The sequence below is a fragment of the Camellia sinensis genome, chromosome 2 (assembly GCF_055761805.1).
Source record: "Camellia sinensis isolate YWXY chromosome 2, ASM5576180v1, whole genome shotgun sequence".
Lineage (NCBI taxonomy): Eukaryota > Viridiplantae > Streptophyta > Magnoliopsida > Ericales > Theaceae > Camellia > Camellia sinensis.
In genome coordinates this window covers 186,731,912-186,749,178 of record NC_138962.1, presented here as the reverse complement: position 1 = coordinate 186,749,178, position 17,267 = coordinate 186,731,912, and the positions used below count along the sequence as shown (strand labels likewise).

The 17,267-nt window shown below is 38.9% G+C and overlaps 1 protein-coding gene across 1 annotated transcript; it reads left to right on the top strand.

Moving 5' to 3' along the window:
• The first annotated feature begins 835 nt into the window (after nt 1-835).
• On the top strand, nt 836-16,914 carry LOC114258997 (putative helicase MAGATAMA 3). Its single transcript, XM_082916375.1, is given in 12 exon segments — nt 836-1,576; nt 2,199-2,278; nt 3,507-3,550; nt 3,934-3,982; nt 4,141-4,227; nt 13,387-13,457; nt 13,635-14,602; nt 14,700-15,024; nt 15,336-15,597; nt 15,689-15,898; nt 16,173-16,274; nt 16,400-16,914. Coding segments are annotated over 6 exon segments (1,515 nt in total). The 5' UTR covers nt 836-1,576; nt 2,199-2,278; nt 3,507-3,550; nt 3,934-3,982; nt 4,141-4,227; nt 13,387-13,457; nt 13,635-13,999; the 3' UTR covers nt 16,413-16,914.
• The last annotated feature ends 353 nt before the right edge of the window (nt 16,915-17,267 follow it).

Sequence of the window (17,267 nt, the reverse complement as noted above, 5' to 3'; positions counted from 1 at the left end):
AATCTAAAATTTGTTTTGAAATTATTATTATTATTATTGTTATTATTATTATTATTTTGATTGTGATCTGATTATTGGGCGGTGGCAAAATCCTTCTTTAATTCCCTCTCTTTTTTTCCCCTCATCAAATCTCCCTTCATCAATCTCCACGATTTCACCAATTCAAAAAAAAAAAAAAAAAAAATCTCCACAATTTCACTCTCGCACACCTTTCACTACAAGAAAAATGAATTTTAGCGACGTAATATTTAACGACGTTTGTTAAACGTCGCTTTTTTAAAAATCAAAACGGCACCGTTTCAATAACCAGAGGCGTTTGTGAACACCTTCGAATGCCCTATCTCTGTCTCTCTTAAATGGGCGAGTGGTGAATATAAAATATAATACATACACTACAACAAAACTGGGTTTTTACGGCCTCACATCAATGACTTACAGTAAATGCAAGCCGTGGTTTCTCATTTTTACGACTTGCTTTTTTTGCGTGTCATAAATAATTTTTCAACTACGACGCGTCTATTGTGTAGGTCGTGAATGCTAATAACAATGATTTTTTTACAGCTTGCAATATTAGTCATAAATAATATAACTTTCTACGGCATGCATATGACATGTCGTAATACATCAACTATACACGATACGTGTAAAGCTGCTGTTAAAAATATTGAACATTTCATGGTGCATAAAAAGCCAACCGTTAAAAATTATACTTTTCACGACGCACAAAAACAGTTGTTTAAAATATTATGCTTTCCACGACGTCCAATTACTGTCGTGAAAGGGATGATCGAAAAAAAAAAATAGCGCCAAAATAAATATTTTGAGCGCCAAAAAAAAAATTAAAAAAGAAAGACAGAAACAATCAGAAGCCCCAATTTTTTCAGCCCCAACACCAATCTTAAAAAAATAAACTCAAAGCATTTTCTGTGCAGTGAGGAGGGCGACGAAGAAGAAGAAGAAGAAGAAGAAGAGGAAGAGACACTGATGAATCCTCCATCTCCATCACCATACCTCACATTTCTTCCTTCACCCGCTAACCCTAACTTCTTCTATTCTCATCTCCACCACCATCCCTCTCTCACCACCACCACAAACTCAATCACTTCACCAACACCACCACCTCTGCCTCTGCCACAGCCTCCCGGTCTCCCTACCGCTCTCTCAACACTCAAACACCTCATCCACCTCTCCAAAACCACCCTCCACTCTCTCTCCACTCTCCTCCCCACCACCGCCACCACTACCGCCCTCTGCCCCTGCCCTTTCAATTTCCACCACCGCCTTCCGCCGGAATCGCTTTTCCGCCACTCCTTCCAATGCCCTTCTTCCCCTTCCCCTCTTTTCAACCTTAACCCCCTCCTGCTCCAATCACTGCGCTACCCCAACACTCTCAAACCCTCCCGACAACTCTTCAATCAGAACTGTTTCCTTCAAACCCTACACGATACCAACTCCAACATCTGCTTCTCCCTTGACGATTACTGCGACTTCGGCCCCAATTTCTTCTACCGTAATTGCCCCGGCGTAGTTAGCTCTGCCGATCGAGATAGTTTGAGCCAAACCTTCACTCTCTCAGGTATTCTATCGATTCAGTGTGCAAATTTTGTAGGCAGTGATAACGGTGAAATTAAGGGTTTTTCTAGGGATTGTGTTAGGCTTCTTCCTTTGGAGTTGTGGCTTGTTAGGAGTGAAATTGAGTCATTGAGGGATTACCCTATTGCCTATTCGTATAGAGTTCTTTGGATCATTTTGTGTTCTGTTATGGCTGAAGATTGTGATTTCCTTAGATGGGTAATTGTGAATTTTTCTTGTTATGATGGTGTGATTGATGTGCCTATGAGGAATCAAATAGTTTTGCTTTTTTAGCTTTGTTTGAAAGCAATTGTGAGAGAAGCTACTGGTTAGGTGGATTCAGTATTGAACATAGATGTGAGGGAGTTGAATCCAGCTGCTATGAGTTTATATCATGGATGGCTATTATTTCATGATATAAACTCTGTACCTAATGACTTGCACGTACAACATTATAATTTCAGTTTATTTTCAATTGCGGGAAGTGATGTGTGTTTTTGTTTTTAAATTATGGATGTGAGAACTTTCTGGTTTTCAAAATATTTCAAGTTCTCTTACTTACTAAGAATTTAGAATTAGAAACAGCATCATAAGCAATCACTTGACCTGCTACTTTGTTTCCTCAGTGCACATCAAAGAAAGGTGGAAGTGAGACAATGGACCTGATTGATTGCAGAATAAAAGTTTGGTAGCCAGTGGACAAGCGGTAAGTATTTTGTTGGTTTAGAGAACAAGGTTAAGCCATTTTTTAACAAAATAGGTGAGAAAGATAAAGTTGGAGCATGAGATGTGTAGGTCTATGAAATTGGGAATCTCTATTATATTTAAATTTCTAATTTATTATGTATCCATCTTCTGTTTAAAATTAAGCTCTGGATAATTTCCTTTCCAGGTAACAGTAGTTAGATTGAGATGAGTCATATCCTTTCAGTCGTAGGTTCAACACTTGAAAAAATATTTTCAATAACACCAGTGTCTACAGGGTTGGCCATGGCTTAGTTTTGTTCTTCACTTGGATTATGAAAATGAATTTTATTTTCTTGTACCCATGAACACAGTGACCCCTTACCAAATTCTTCTTTAGTTCAGTTTCATGAAAGTTTCCCATTCTACTCCTTTGTTTAGGGCCATGGGTGGTCTGCTACTACTAGGAGTCTGCGACTTTTGATCAGTTTGTCACTCTGTTTTCTATGCCATCCATATTGGATTCTTTGGCATACATTAAAACTTTTCTTAATCCTTTGATTGAGTCATCTCAAATAGTTGACCTTGTTTATGACTTAATCAATAGCTACTCATAAGTTTTGTTCCATTCCTAATTGTGTCTTTCCAGCAAGGAAGCAAGGACACTTCCCTATATGTGACATATACACATTTTTGGACACGGATAGGTGTCAAACACTGGAGACATGCCCCAACATCTGTTAATTTAGTTTAACCTGACATGTTGCTGACTTGGTGAGGACATCCCTGTATGAGAATCAGACTCACACAGGCCAAAAATGGCAGGGGCCAAACTCTAATTTTGGAAGCCATTTAATGAACGGTCAAAGTGGTAAAAATAAAAATAAAAAACTTGATACATTCAGAATGGAAAGAAAATTTGACTCTACACTCGCACATCCCAATATTAGTGATGGGCCAAGATGACCTGTACCCAGTTGTCAGTCGCATTGGCACATCCCAACGTGGGTGACTGGTGAAGATGACTTCTGCCCAGCGGTGTGTACCCCAGGGCCAATGACCTCTGCCTAGTGGAGAAGGGCTTCTAGCATATTCTCTTTGGCCCTTGCTTGCATTGACCTCCCAGTCTTGTGGCCTTTGGCTGATGTTGCTTGGGTTGTCGTGATGATTAAAAAATTATATATATTGATCTCATGTTTTCTCTTTAGCTACCATCTTTTGATTGCTTTGACGCTGCCAATTTTCATCAGCCAAATCAATTTGTGGGCTGTCTGGAGATGGATTACATGTGGATGCAAGTCTCAAACCCATTCATCATCTTTTTTTACTTTATTTATATTTTCTATTTGTCGAACATGACATACAAAGAAAAAATGGGAGAATCAAATCAAAATTTATATTTATAATTTCCAAATGTAAATATATATATATGTATATATTGTTGTGGCTCTGCTGGTTTTATGGCTTTTGAAAATTGCCTTGTTAGCGTGTATATATATCCATGTGCTAATAAATTATTCAAAAGCATACCGCATAATCTTGATCTAGGGAATGACAATCCTTGATTACCTTAGTAGTGTGTACTTTTTGTACACGTGGTTTGCACTCCAAAATCCTTGTGTGTATACACGCTGCTGCAAGAATTGTGTCTTGATGGTGTCTTGTTAAAATCAACAGGTTTTATGGAGTAGTGAAGTCTTATGACTCTGAACATAAGAAATATGTGGTAAGTGCACCGTTCCATGTTCTATTTTTTTATTCTAATACTTGTGTTAGTCATGTTTTGGAGATACACATTTTATTTATTTATTTATCAATAATGTTATAATTGTAATCTCATATGGTTCTTTGACATAATTTTCTCTGATCAATTTTGTGTTAAAGGTACTGTATGATGATGGAGATGTGGAAGTGCTCCGTTTAGATAAAGAGCGTTGGGAGCTTGTTGACAATGGTCACAAGCCTACAAAGGTTAACTTTATATTATAAATTCTATTGAAGCAATGAATTTGCCTTTAACTCTAACAATGTGTCTTTTTTACACCACCATTCACAGTAGTTAAATTAATCGAAAGGTCTATCTAAAAAGGGATTGTGAGTAATGCCTTCTAATTCATATCTGCAATCTACAAATTGTTTTGTGGGAATTATATCTTTAAACGTGCAGAGGCTTGTGGCAGTATTGGTGCATGGATCTAATTTTATTTTATTTTGTAGATTGTCTGAGAAGAACATCTACAAGGTTTCATTTTCATTATGATTTATCCTAAACATTTGGCTTATAATAGTGTTAGTACATTTTGATTATGTAATTTTGTCTATATAGCGGTCCCGATATTTCCTGTTGTTGTTTAACTATAATCCGGACTCGGTTCCGGAGATTCGTTGTTATCTTATCCTCATTTCTATCCCTTACTCTTTTAATTAGAATTTTGGGTTGTGTTGGACAGGTTGGGAATAAGTGGGTCGTGTTTTAAAACTTAGAAATTTTGCCCAGGTTTTGGTCTCTCCGCTCGAGCGGCGATTTGACGCTCGAGCGGGATTTTGTTGTTGCCTCTACGCTCGAGCGGCAGTTTGGACGCTCGAGCGTGAATTTCCTTCTCTCAGCATTTTGGTCGTCTGCAGAAAATTCTGGGAGAGTGCACCCGGCGCTCGAGCGGATCTTTGGACGCTCGAGCGTGAACCTGTGTCTGTACGCTCGAGCGGGGTGTTGTACGCTCGAGCGGACCTGCTTTTATATCAGTTCGTGAAACCACCTTTTTGATCACTTTTTGATTTCCTTTCTCTCTCTTACTTTTTCAAAACCTCCATTGGAGAGCACCTCACTCTAAAACCGAACTTCTCTCTTAGGATTGATCTACCTAGAGTGTTTTTCTCACCTTGGGCCTTTGTAAGAAGTGTGTTGATCGTCGAGGGCTTTGTTGAGATCTGAGAAATTTGGGATTTGGAGCACTTCTGAGTTTTACTCATCTTCTCCCTTAGAGCTCTGAATTTGAGGTAGGGATATCCTACTCCTCTCTATGGATTTTGTCTTTAAATTTTGGTAATTTGAGATGTTGGGGTTGGTTTGGTAATTTTGTGAAAGTTTGGGCCTTTTGTGTTATGTTACAAAAGTTGGGGTTTTATTTGTAATAAACCTAGATGCATGTTTGGTATAGAGAAATGGAATAAATGTTGAATCATTGATGAAAATGGGACCTAAGGGTGGTGATGGTAATTATGGAAAATGACCTAATTACATTGTTTAATTAATTGAGATAATTAATTGTGGGAAATGAGGAAATGAATTGGAATTGTTGAGATTGGGAGTGCATGGGGTTAAAGGGTGTAGTTGAATTATTTATCACTCACCGAATTGAAATGTCGATTGAATATCCATTGTGCATTTATTTCCTGCTTAGAAATAATTGCTTTGGGCTACCGGTGGAGGGTAGTGTTGATTGTTGTAGACAATGCTTGATGATTAGGCAAACTAAAACTAATCAATTGGATGTGTCATAGAGCATGTCGGTTGATAGAATACATTAATTTTATGTATTGATTGATTGCATATGTGATTCTGTGTTTATATGCATTACTTGTGTATGGGAGGAGATAGGGGATGTACTCCACGGTTTAGGGGAAGATGGGGGATGTACCTCTAAACCGGTTAATGGTTTAGGGGAAGATGGGGGATGTACCTCTAAACCGGTTGTTGGAATGTTGATATAGCTCATATGCTTATCGGTTGAAGTGTTGATACAGCTCATATGCTTATCTATTGAAGTGTTGATATAGCTCATATGCTTATCTATTGAAGTGTTGATATAGCTCATATGCTTATCTGTTGTAGTAGCGATATAGCTCATATGCTTATCTATTGAAAAGTTTGTTTGATTTGATATAGCACTAAAATGTATATCATCATTGTTTGCGAAGTATGGGAGTAGTTTATGTGTTATTGGTACAACACCATAATGTGTATCCACCTTGGATTTCGAAAGTGTTCTAGTGATGAACTATAATCTCATCAAACGTTCTGGCCAGAGTACTGAGCCTTGTTTCCAAACTCAAAGTTGAACAAAAATGAAAAGTGAATTGTAACATAGACTTGGCTGTCATGGTAACGTAGGGAGATGTAAATGGAAGTGTCAGTGTTGACCATCTATCAGTTGCTAATCTTTTAGTCATTATTCATGGTTGGTTTAGTGTATTTCTACTGGGCTGTGGCTCACCCTATATGGGAATATCATTTTCAGGTACAGGTAGCATGCCACCTCCAAGGACGTAGCTTGGGAGGCCTGAGGCGGACCTTTTTGTTGTTTTACTTTTGATGTATTATTTGTAAATTCAAGCCAAGGGCTTAACGTGTTTGAGTTAGTACTCTTTTGTTGTAACCAAGTGTTAACTTGGAAAGCTGTAAGCCCATAGGGCATTTGCTTTTGTTGTTAACATGTAATACTTTTTGTAATGAAACTCTGATAAATGAAAGAATGTGAAGCTTTTGAATATCAATGCATGTCTTATTTAATGGGTTTAAAGTTATTATTTTGAGGGTGTTACAACTTGGTATCAGAGCGTACCGGGTTCGAATACTTTGGGTACGTAGGAAGTGATTAGTATCACAATGGGTTTCTCTCGCTTGTTAGAGACTTAGACGTAATGTTATGTACTTTTGTGATAACATGTTTATGTGACTATTTGGGTATGGAATGTAGTTTCTTGGATGTTGATTGGATCCTTGGGTTTCTGGGAGTCCTGTTGGAAAGGCACTTGATCAATGCTGTTTCTAATCGGAACTCTAGTAACGCCTCGGGACTATCATTATCTGGAAATGAAATTCGTAAGTGCTTACATGTTTATGTGCTTATGTGGAGTGAATTACAGTTGTCCATGTGTTAGGATGTAAGTGTTTAACTTCGGCACATGTATGAGTGTGCTAACGTGTCTCCGTTACTTTTACTAGGATGCCTAGGCGAGGAAGTTGCGATTTCCCTCCTTCCGCTCGGGAAGAGCTGCGGAAACAATTTGTGGAATTACGCCAAGGTACTACACCTTTGGTGCGATTCGAAAGATGGTTTGCTAATCTGTCGAGGTTTGCTCCAGAATTGGTGGAGACGGAGGACTTACGTTGTTTTGAGTTTGAGAGTAAGCTGCGTGACGACATCCGTGTAAGGATAGCGGGGTCTTGGCATAAAAGATATAGGGCGCTTGTTGAGGCGGCCGCCCATGTAGAGGCTGCAGTGCTAGCAATGGGGCAGAGTGGGGAGGAAGCCATCTCGGCGACTCCTGTGACTCAGGGTGTTGGTAGGCCTTTTAAAAGGCAGAGGGTTTTAAACTCGCAACAGGGAGGACGGGCTAGAACTGCCCTTCCAGTGTCAGATTTGGGTTCGGGGGAAAGTAAGCAGAGGGGCATCATTTGTTTCAGATGCGGTCTGCTGGGCCACAGGGTTTCGGTTTGCCCACAGAAGAAAGGGGTGGGGTTAGCAGTTCAACCAGTAGTTGTACCACCAGGATCATCCAACCAGTCGGGTTTTGGACCGATTAAATGCTCAGTGGGGAGGCAGTTGTTGGGGTCTTCATCAGCCCAGATTCTGAACCAATCTTGTGCTCAGGCACCGCCTACCTGTTGGGTGTGTAATCAGCCGGGTCATATTCGACGTTCTTGTACTCAGCCGGGAGCTTCTTTAGGGGTTTTGCAACCTAACCAGGCTCAGTTTCTTTCGACTGGGCAGGAACAGTATCGTTTTGGGGGACTAGCAGGCCAGATTGCGAGGGCCTCAGTAGAGTCGAGTTCCCAAGCCCCAGCTAGAGAAGTTTGTAGTTGTTCCAGGTGTGGGCAGAGGGGGCATACCAGTGGTTCTTGTCCGTGACTTGTAAGCTCGTAGGTTGCCTTATATTCGGGGATGACCAACTTCGGCGGTCCAACAAGGGACGGTAGTAGTAGTAATACTGATGGGATGGTTTTGTTTTGACTAATCCGTTTTGTAATCAGTGGATTATTGTTTTGTGATCATTGGGTTCCGTTGTGTAACCAATGTGTTTTGGGAAGGTTGAAACATCTAAACTGTTTGTTTATCTATATATATATACATATATGCTTTGTTTGTTAATTTCCCTAGAGTGGGTGAATTGGAGCATGTCGTAGCTCTAAAATTTTATTAATGTATAAAGTTCCTATATAAAAAAAAATTTATGCTTGTGACTTGATTTGGGGAGGATGAGGGCTAGAGAGCCATGTTTTCAAAATTTGGAAGAACCACCGAGGGGTACGTGTCCTAGCCAAGGTAATATTGGAGCGAGAACTGTTTTACTTGCCGAGTGTGTGGAATTACATGAGTACTACCCATTTAAAGTTTGTGCGTGGTATAGCTTTTGATCTACTGTCGGGTGAACTTGAGAGGATGTGAAGTGTACGATAAATACTAGATGTAACACGTATTTAATATGGTGTCCTACGGGGGCATGGCACCTAATTTTGTCAAGGTTGAACTCGTACCTTCGTGGTAAGTAACGTTGTCAAGATTGCAGGTGTACTGATTGGCCGTTTCAAGTGAAGGGATGTCAGTCCCTATATAAGGTTGTGATTGTTGTATCGGGAGCGGTGTGTTGTGAGCAGCTGGTACTATACCTCGGGCTGTAGTATAATGGATGTCTCCCTAAGTTTTCAAATTTCTTTATTTGGATTGAATGTGATAAGTTCGTACCTTAGCATTGGTCAAGTCAGAGGATATTATCAGAAGCGTTAATTGGGTATATAGCCCATGGTTAGAGTGTGACCCGTGGGTGGAGTCACAGTGGTATGGTGTTTGCGGATGAAGATGTGGGTTAATGACGAGGGAGGCGAGGACTTTTACCCCTCTGGAAAGTTAGAAGAGTGAATCTTTGGAAGCCCTATCGGCGACTTGTGACGGTGTCGGGGTTTGGTTCATGATGGTTGCCTAGCGGTAGTGTGGACTAGTGGTTTAGCACGGAGGCCGGGCCTCTTGATGGTACTCTCGAGACGAGTGACAAGTAAGATATAGAGTAACGAGTGGACCCTATGAGTTATTGGAGGATTCGGTGTAGGAGTAAGAGGGCTTGCAAAATAAGGAGGTTTTGCCTAGTACGGTTGAATGTGTTAGATGGGATGGTTTCGAGAGTTGCGCGGTGTTGGCAGGACTATATGAGAATGTTCGAGGGAACGTGAGATTTGTATCTCGAGTTAGTGGGAATGGTACCTGTATGCTGGTTCGTGTGTTGGGCCTTGCTAGATAGTGAGTCCGTGGTGACCCCCTTGGTTGTATAGGGGTAGTGTTCATATTGTGATTGGTTATCCATTGTTGGGTGTGGGTTATGAGTGGATGCTGCCAACATTCTTTGAAGGTAGAGCAATTCGTGTTCTAAAGTAATGAGTATAGCGTGGGTCAAAGTAGTCCTTCGTATTCGGGATGTTGTGATTGAGGTTGACCATGTCGGTCTTCGGTCAAGGAAGTGAGCAGGCTTGCTAGATAACCATGGCGGGGGATGGTGATTCCCTTAGACGCGATGTTGAGGCGGTTAAATTTTAGGAAATCCAGTGAGATTCCAAAATTTGTGGTTCATGTAGAGAACTCCGTGGTTGGGGTTAGTGGTCTGAGTAGCACAGCAGTGTGTGGATTACTGAGTGTAGAGTTTATTGAGTTGACTAGTCAGCTTGTCGGTATCGGGTGTTGGGATGGCATTGGTCACCTTGAGTTTAGTCTCGTTCGTTGTAGACTACGTATGTTGATTAAGGAAAACTGAAATTAATCGAACATGTTTTGTCGTTGAGTCTGACGGTTGGAATAATACATCTAATATATGTATTGATTGATCATTGTGAATGATTGGCTTTTTATACATGATGAATGTATGGTGTTTAGTTTGATATTGATACAGCACTATAATGTGTATCATTTGTGTATTTCTGAGCCGTGTTTATGATTATAAAGTGGTTAAGTAAAGGGAGGCGGGATAAAATTGCAAAACCATGAATTTCTTATACCTTATGTGTTGATAGTACTGTTGTTATTTCTATTAACTATCATTATAGAAATGTTATGTTCTGTGTCGGTTGTGGCATCACTGTATGAGTGATGGTTGTGGATAGTGCTGTTTTGGAAAGAAATGGAAAACAAAATTTTTCCAGTGTTTGGACCATATAAATGCGTTGTTGAAAAGTTGATTTAATTCAAGAATTTTAAAGAATTCCAGATTAATCTTTTGGCAAATAAACTGTGGATGACTCTGCTTTTTGGGTAACACCGTATTTGTGAAAAATGTTTGCAAAGCTTTTGAGTTTTCGTACGGAACATGCAAGATTTATTCCGGAATATTAACGTTGAAAATTTAAACATCTTTGGGAAATGCCTCTTGAACAAGAAAATGTTTTCTTATTGTCTACTCTAAAGATTTGCTTTGGTCGTGTTGTTGAGTAGTGACTTAGCTTGGAATGCTAGTCGGTTGTTGGTGAATTGTTTCGGGGGAGGTTTGGTTTGTTGAGGCTTGCGTACCTAAGGTGTGGTTGTTTAGAATGTGTTTCCTTGGTTAGTATCTTCCTTGCTAAGAGTAAGTCGGAGGTTTGTTGTGAAAGTAATTTCTTCCCTTGGGGCTCGATTGTTGACTGCTCTGTTATCAGTTGGCCTTGTGTTTTGGCGTACCCTTAATTTCGGGGACGAAATTCTTTAAGGGGGGGAGGTTATAGCGGTCCCGATATTTCCTGTTGTTGTTTAACTATAATCCGGACTCGGTTCCGGAGATTCGTTGTTATCTTATCCTCATTTCTATCCCTTACTCTTTTAATTAGAATTTTGGGTTGTGTTGGACAGGTTGGGAATAAGTGGGTCGTGTTTTAAAACTTAGAAATTTTGCCCAGGTTTTGGTCTCTCCGCTCGAGCGGCGATTTGACGCTCGAGCGGGATTTTGTTGTTGCCTCTACGCTCGAGCGGCAGTTTGGACGCTCGAGCGTGAATTTCCTTCTCTCAGCATTTTGGTCGTCTGCAGAAAATTCTGGGAGAGTGCACCCGGCGCTCGAGCGGATCTTTGGACGCTCGAGCGTGAACCTGTGTCTGTACGCTCGAGCGGGGTGTTGTACGCTCGAGCGGACCTGCTTTTATATCAGTTCGTGAAACCACCTTTTTGATCACTTTTTGATTTCCTTTCTCTCTCTTACTTTTTCAAAACCTCCATTGGAGAGCACCTCACTCTAAAACCGAACTTCTCTCTTAGGATTGATCTACCTAGAGTGTTTTTCTCACCTTGGGCCTTTGTAAGAAGTGTGTTGATCGTCGAGGGCTTTGTTGAGATCTGAGAAATTTGGGATTTGGAGCACTTCTGAGTTTTACTCATCTTCTCCCTTAGAGCTCTGAATTTGAGGTAGGGATATCCTACTCCTCTCTATGGATTTTGTCTTTAAATTTTGGTAATTTGAGATGTTGGGGTTGGTTTGGTAATTTTGTGAAAGTTTGGGCCTTTTGTGTTATGTTACAAAAGTTGGGGTTTTATTTGTAATAAACCTAGATGCATGTTTGGTATAGAGAAATGGAATAAATGTTGAATCATTGATGAAAATGGGACCTAAGGGTGGTGATGGTAATTATGGAAAATGACCTAATTACATTGTTTAATTAATTGAGATAATTAATTGTGGGAAATGAGGAAATGAATTGGAATTGTTGAGATTGGGAGTGCATGGGGTTAAAGGGTGTAGTTGAATTATTTATCACTCACCGAATTGAAATGTCGATTGAATATCCATTGTGCATTTATTTCCTGCTTAGAAATAATTGCTTTGGGCTACCGGTGGAGGGTAGTGTTGATTGTTGTAGACAATGCTTGATGATTAGGCAAACTAAAACTAATCAATTGGATGTGTCATAGAGCATGTCGGTTGATAGAATACATTAATTTTATGTATTGATTGATTGCATATGTGATTCTGTGTTTATATGCATTACTTGTGTATGGGAGGAGATAGGGGATGTACTCCACGGTTTAGGGGAAGATGGGGGATGTACCTCTAAACCGGTTAATGGTTTAGGGGAAGATGGGGGATGTACCTCTAAACCGGTTGTTGGAATGTTGATATAGCTCATATGCTTATCGGTTGAAGTGTTGATACAGCTCATATGCTTATCTATTGAAGTGTTGATATAGCTCATATGCTTATCTATTGAAGTGTTGATATAGCTCATATGCTTATCTGTTGTAGTAGCGATATAGCTCATATGCTTATCTATTGAAAAGTTTGTTTGATTTGATATAGCACTAAAATGTATATCATCATTGTTTGCGAAGTATGGGAGTAGTTTATGTGTTATTGGTACAACACCATAATGTGTATCCACCTTGGATTTCGAAAGTGTTCTAGTGATGAACTATAATCTCATCAAACGTTCTGGCCAGAGTACTGAGCCTTGTTTCCAAACTCAAAGTTGAACAAAAATGAAAAGTGAATTGTAACATAGACTTGGCTGTCATGGTAACGTAGGGAGATGTAAATGGAAGTGTCAGTGTTGACCATCTATCAGTTGCTAATCTTTTAGTCATTATTCATGGTTGGTTTAGTGTATTTCTACTGGGCTGTGGCTCACCCTATATGGGAATATCATTTTCAGGTACAGGTAGCATGCCACCTCCAAGGACGTAGCTTGGGAGGCCTGAGGCGGACCTTTTTGTTGTTTTACTTTTGATGTATTATTTGTAAATTCAAGCCAAGGGCTTAACGTGTTTGAGTTAGTACTCTTTTGTTGTAACCAAGTGTTAACTTGGAAAGCTGTAAGCCCATAGGGCATTTGCTTTTGTTGTTAACATGTAATACTTTTTGTAATGAAACTCTGATAAATGAAAGAATGTGAAGCTTTTGAATATCAATGCATGTCTTATTTAATGGGTTTAAAGTTATTATTTTGAGGGTGTTACAGTCTAGATATATAACCTGTTTCATATACTAACCATTAAAGCTTCATTAATTTGTTTAGGACCATGGAACTGTTAGTTGAGTATTGAAAGGGTAAAGAGTCCATGAAAACCAACTAAAACATTTTGTTTATAATGTTACAGATAATCAAAATCAACTAAAACATTTCTAACACCAAAATTATAAATTATGTGTTTACGGAAGCTTAAGCAGAAATATCTATAAATTTTCAGGTTGAGGAACTTGCTCGGTTATCGTTAATACAACTCCTGTCTATATTGATGTGGATGATGGGCGGAAGAAGGTAAATTAATCATTGGAATTTATTCGTATAGATTCCATTTTTTTTTATTTACTTTTCTTTAGGTATGAATGCATTTTCATATAATCTACAAATCAAAGTAGTCATTGCTCCACTAAAAAATCCAAAATACACAAGAAGCCAATATTAATTCTCTTTCTTTCTTGTGCTTAACCCCAGCAAGGTAGAGGGTGGCTTAACAAGTGCAATTTCAACAAACTTGAACGAAGAAGGCCCTTTGCCCTCTATAAAATTGGTCAGAAAACAATTCGGTGGAGACAAATTTTGGAGATAGGACAGTGAAAAGAAACCAAGACGAAGAGGATGATATTCATGATCAAGAAGACTCGAAACCAATGGATGAAAGGGCATTTTGGAGGAAGACAATTGTTCAAACCTTGAAGAAAAACAAGACCGAGAAAAAATAGAAGAAAAATGAGCCTTTTAAAGGAAAAAGCAAATTGAAGAGTGATAAAACAAAGGAGGAAAACATAGGAGAAAGGGTGGACAAGTGTGAAAAACTTAAGACATTTGAGGAGTTCTTCATGGATAAATTTAAATCCATTGGAAATGATCTCATCTTTTTTATTCCAATCTTGTACACCCACATGCCAATTTCTATCATTGGAAATGATCTCATCTTTTTTATTCCAATCTTGTACACCCACATGCCAACTTCTATCATTTCATTGGAAGTAGCAAAAAAGATGATTAGAGCTCTTGATCTGCTAAAATCATTTTGAACTTTGCTGCGTACTGATGTTGCTGCAAATAAGTTTTTGAGAGAACTCATTAATGGAACTGCAGATGTCAGGAACAGGATTAATGGATTCATGAAGTTGAGTTCTGTCAAGGCAGAGTGCCTTCAAGTACTCAAATTCCTTCGCGAAACCTTTTCTGCTCTAAATACTACTGACAAATATGTAATTCGAAGTTTTTGCTTGCAAAATGCGTGCTTGATATTCTGCACTGCTTCAAGCTCTGCTAAGTTGTGTACAGAAGAAGAAAACCCACTGGAACTGTTGGTGATCGATGAAGCTGCTCAGCTCAAAGAATGTGAATCCACTATTCCATTACAGCTCTCTGGTATCCGTCATGCTATACTCGTTGGCGATGAACGACAACTTCCTTCAATGGTTCAAAGCAAGGTTTCTGATTTAATTTAATTTAATTGTCTTTGTGTTTATCAATCTTTTATAAAAATTGTTATCTTGTATTGACATCTTGAAAATCTATGCATAATAGATATGCCAGAATGTTGAATTTGGAAGAAGCTTATTCTAGAGGCTGGTGTTATTAGGGCATAAAAAGCATCTTCTTAGCATCCAATACAGAATGCATCCATCAATAAGCATGTTTCCGAATAGGGAATTCTATGACAATATGATTTCTGATGGTCCGAATGTCAAAGAGAGAACCTACGAGAGGCCTTTTCTTCAAGGAAGTATGTATGGCTCTTATTCCTTCATAAATGTAAGCTATGGCCAAGAGGGCTTTGATAACAGACATAGCACGAAAAACACGGTGGAGGTAGCTGTGGCCGCCGATATTGTTGCAAGACTCTTTGAAAGTACTTCTTTTGTATTATAGTCAATGAAAAGTTTTAGAATTCTTTGAAAACAAAAACAGAAAGCAGAACATAGAACACAGAAAATAAAACATTACCAAATGGGCTATAACTTTTTAGTGTTTTTTGCCTGAATCATGATCAATAAGTGAGGATTCTGCTATCTGGCTACATTATTCCCACTATAGAATCTGAGGCCTCAAAACAATTTTTTTGGTTAGTTTTCAAGTTTTTGGAAAACAAAAATAGAAACAGAAGCATTACCAAACAGGTTGTAATTTTATTTTGTTTTCTGCCTCAATCGTGATCTGCAGAATCTAAGGCGTCAAAACAGAAGGTTAGAATTGGTTGCATATCACCATAAAAGGCTCAAGTATTTGCACTTGAACAAAAATTTGGAAAAACGTACAACACAGATGCAAACAGCGACTTTTCTGTAAGTGTTCGATCTGTTGATGGGTTTCAAGCTGGTGAGGAAGATGTCATAATTATCTCTACTGTGTGATGCAATGGGCGTGGATCAGTGGGCTTTCTTTCCAATCATCAAAGAGCTAATGTGGTTCTCACTCGAGCAAGGTAATGTTTTTTGCATAGCCGAACCTTGTGATAATTAAGCTCTATTTTACTGTGTGGTAATTTTTTTGTCTTTTTTTTTGGGGTGGTGTAGGCATTGCCTTTGGATTTTGGGGAATGGTGCTACTTTGATTAATAGCGGCAGTGTATGGAAAAAATTAGTTGTAGGTGCCAAGGCTCGAGGTTGTTTTTATGATGCGAATGATGACAAGAACTTAGCTCAAGCTGTTGGAGGCGCCTTAGTTGAGCTTAACCAACTTGATATATTACTCAAGCCCGGTTCTTTTCTATTTAGTAATACAAGGTGGAAGTATATATATATATATGCTCTCTTTAATTGTCAACAATTATACTATTAAAACCCTTTCATATCAAACATTTCCATGCATCGTATATTAAAAATTGCAACATGGTTGCAAAAATCAATGCTTTTCTCCTTAGAAGAGTTGTGTTAGAAGCTCCCTAGAGAGAATTATGAAAATTCTCCTGTTTGTAGTTGTGTTTTTATTTTCCCAAAAAACACACAAAAACTTAGGAGATGAACTGTTTCTAACATTGTTATCAATAAGAATCTTCAGGCACCCAAGTTCGTTGGCTGGGTTGAATTGGCTCTGTTTTCATATGTACAGGAGGCTAACGCACCTGTATCATGTAGAGAAGAAAGGATGTTCTCCTTCAAAGTGGGTATTTTACATTCTTTTTTTTTTCTTCTAATTATCATGCATGGATTAGCAAAGAACTTGGCTTGAGTAGCTCCTATTAAAATGCCTTTACATGTTGGTCATCTCTTCTGAAATGCCCCCAGGAATGTCAAATAAAGCAGCTGGCCTGAAGGTTGCAGATGCACCAAGCTCATCTGAGATGCATGAATCAGATTTGTCTGCTGCAGCTACTGGTCTGCTGCTGCTGGTTTGTTGCTGCTGCTGCCCTTGTGGTTGATTCTTGCTAGGCTGTTGCTACTACAATGTTGCTGTGAGGCAGCTGCTACTAGATGTTGGTCTGTTGGATAAGCTTGTGGATACTTTTCGTGTCGTTTTGCCTGTCTTTTTTAGTTTCATGTTTTCATTTTGTTATCTGTTGTTTGTAATGTGGGTTCACAATTTGGATGTATTTGTGTATTTTAGTGAGTCTACCCTTTTAGGTTTTATACACTGCTTCTAAAAGCAGTATCAGCAGTGTTTTTTTTGCTTGTAGATCAACTTTAGGTGATTTCAAAGCAATGTTATTAGTTTGTAAGAGTGGTGCCTGAGGGATGCCTCTTGTAAATCTGTAAATCTTATAAAAAGATATAAATTATTTTCAATTATTTTTGTTGGTAAATGTGTCGTAAAAAGTTTATTTTTGCCCACTCATATTGTGTTGCTAGAAATGTATTTTTAGCCAATGCCAATTTGTCGTTGCCAAAAGTAAACCTTTATCGACAAACAAATCGTCGGCAAATGGCAATATTTATTGACGTAAATGTGTTGCCAAAAATTTACTTTTGCCCACTCATATTGTGTTGCTAAAAGTGTATTTTTTGCCAATGCTAGTTTGTCGTTGCCAAAAGTGAAGCTTTATCGACAAACAAATCGTAGGCAAATGGCAACATTTACCGACGTAAATGTGTCGCCAAAAGTTTACTTTTGTCGATGCATATTTTGTTGCTAAAAGTATATTTTTTGCCCATGCAA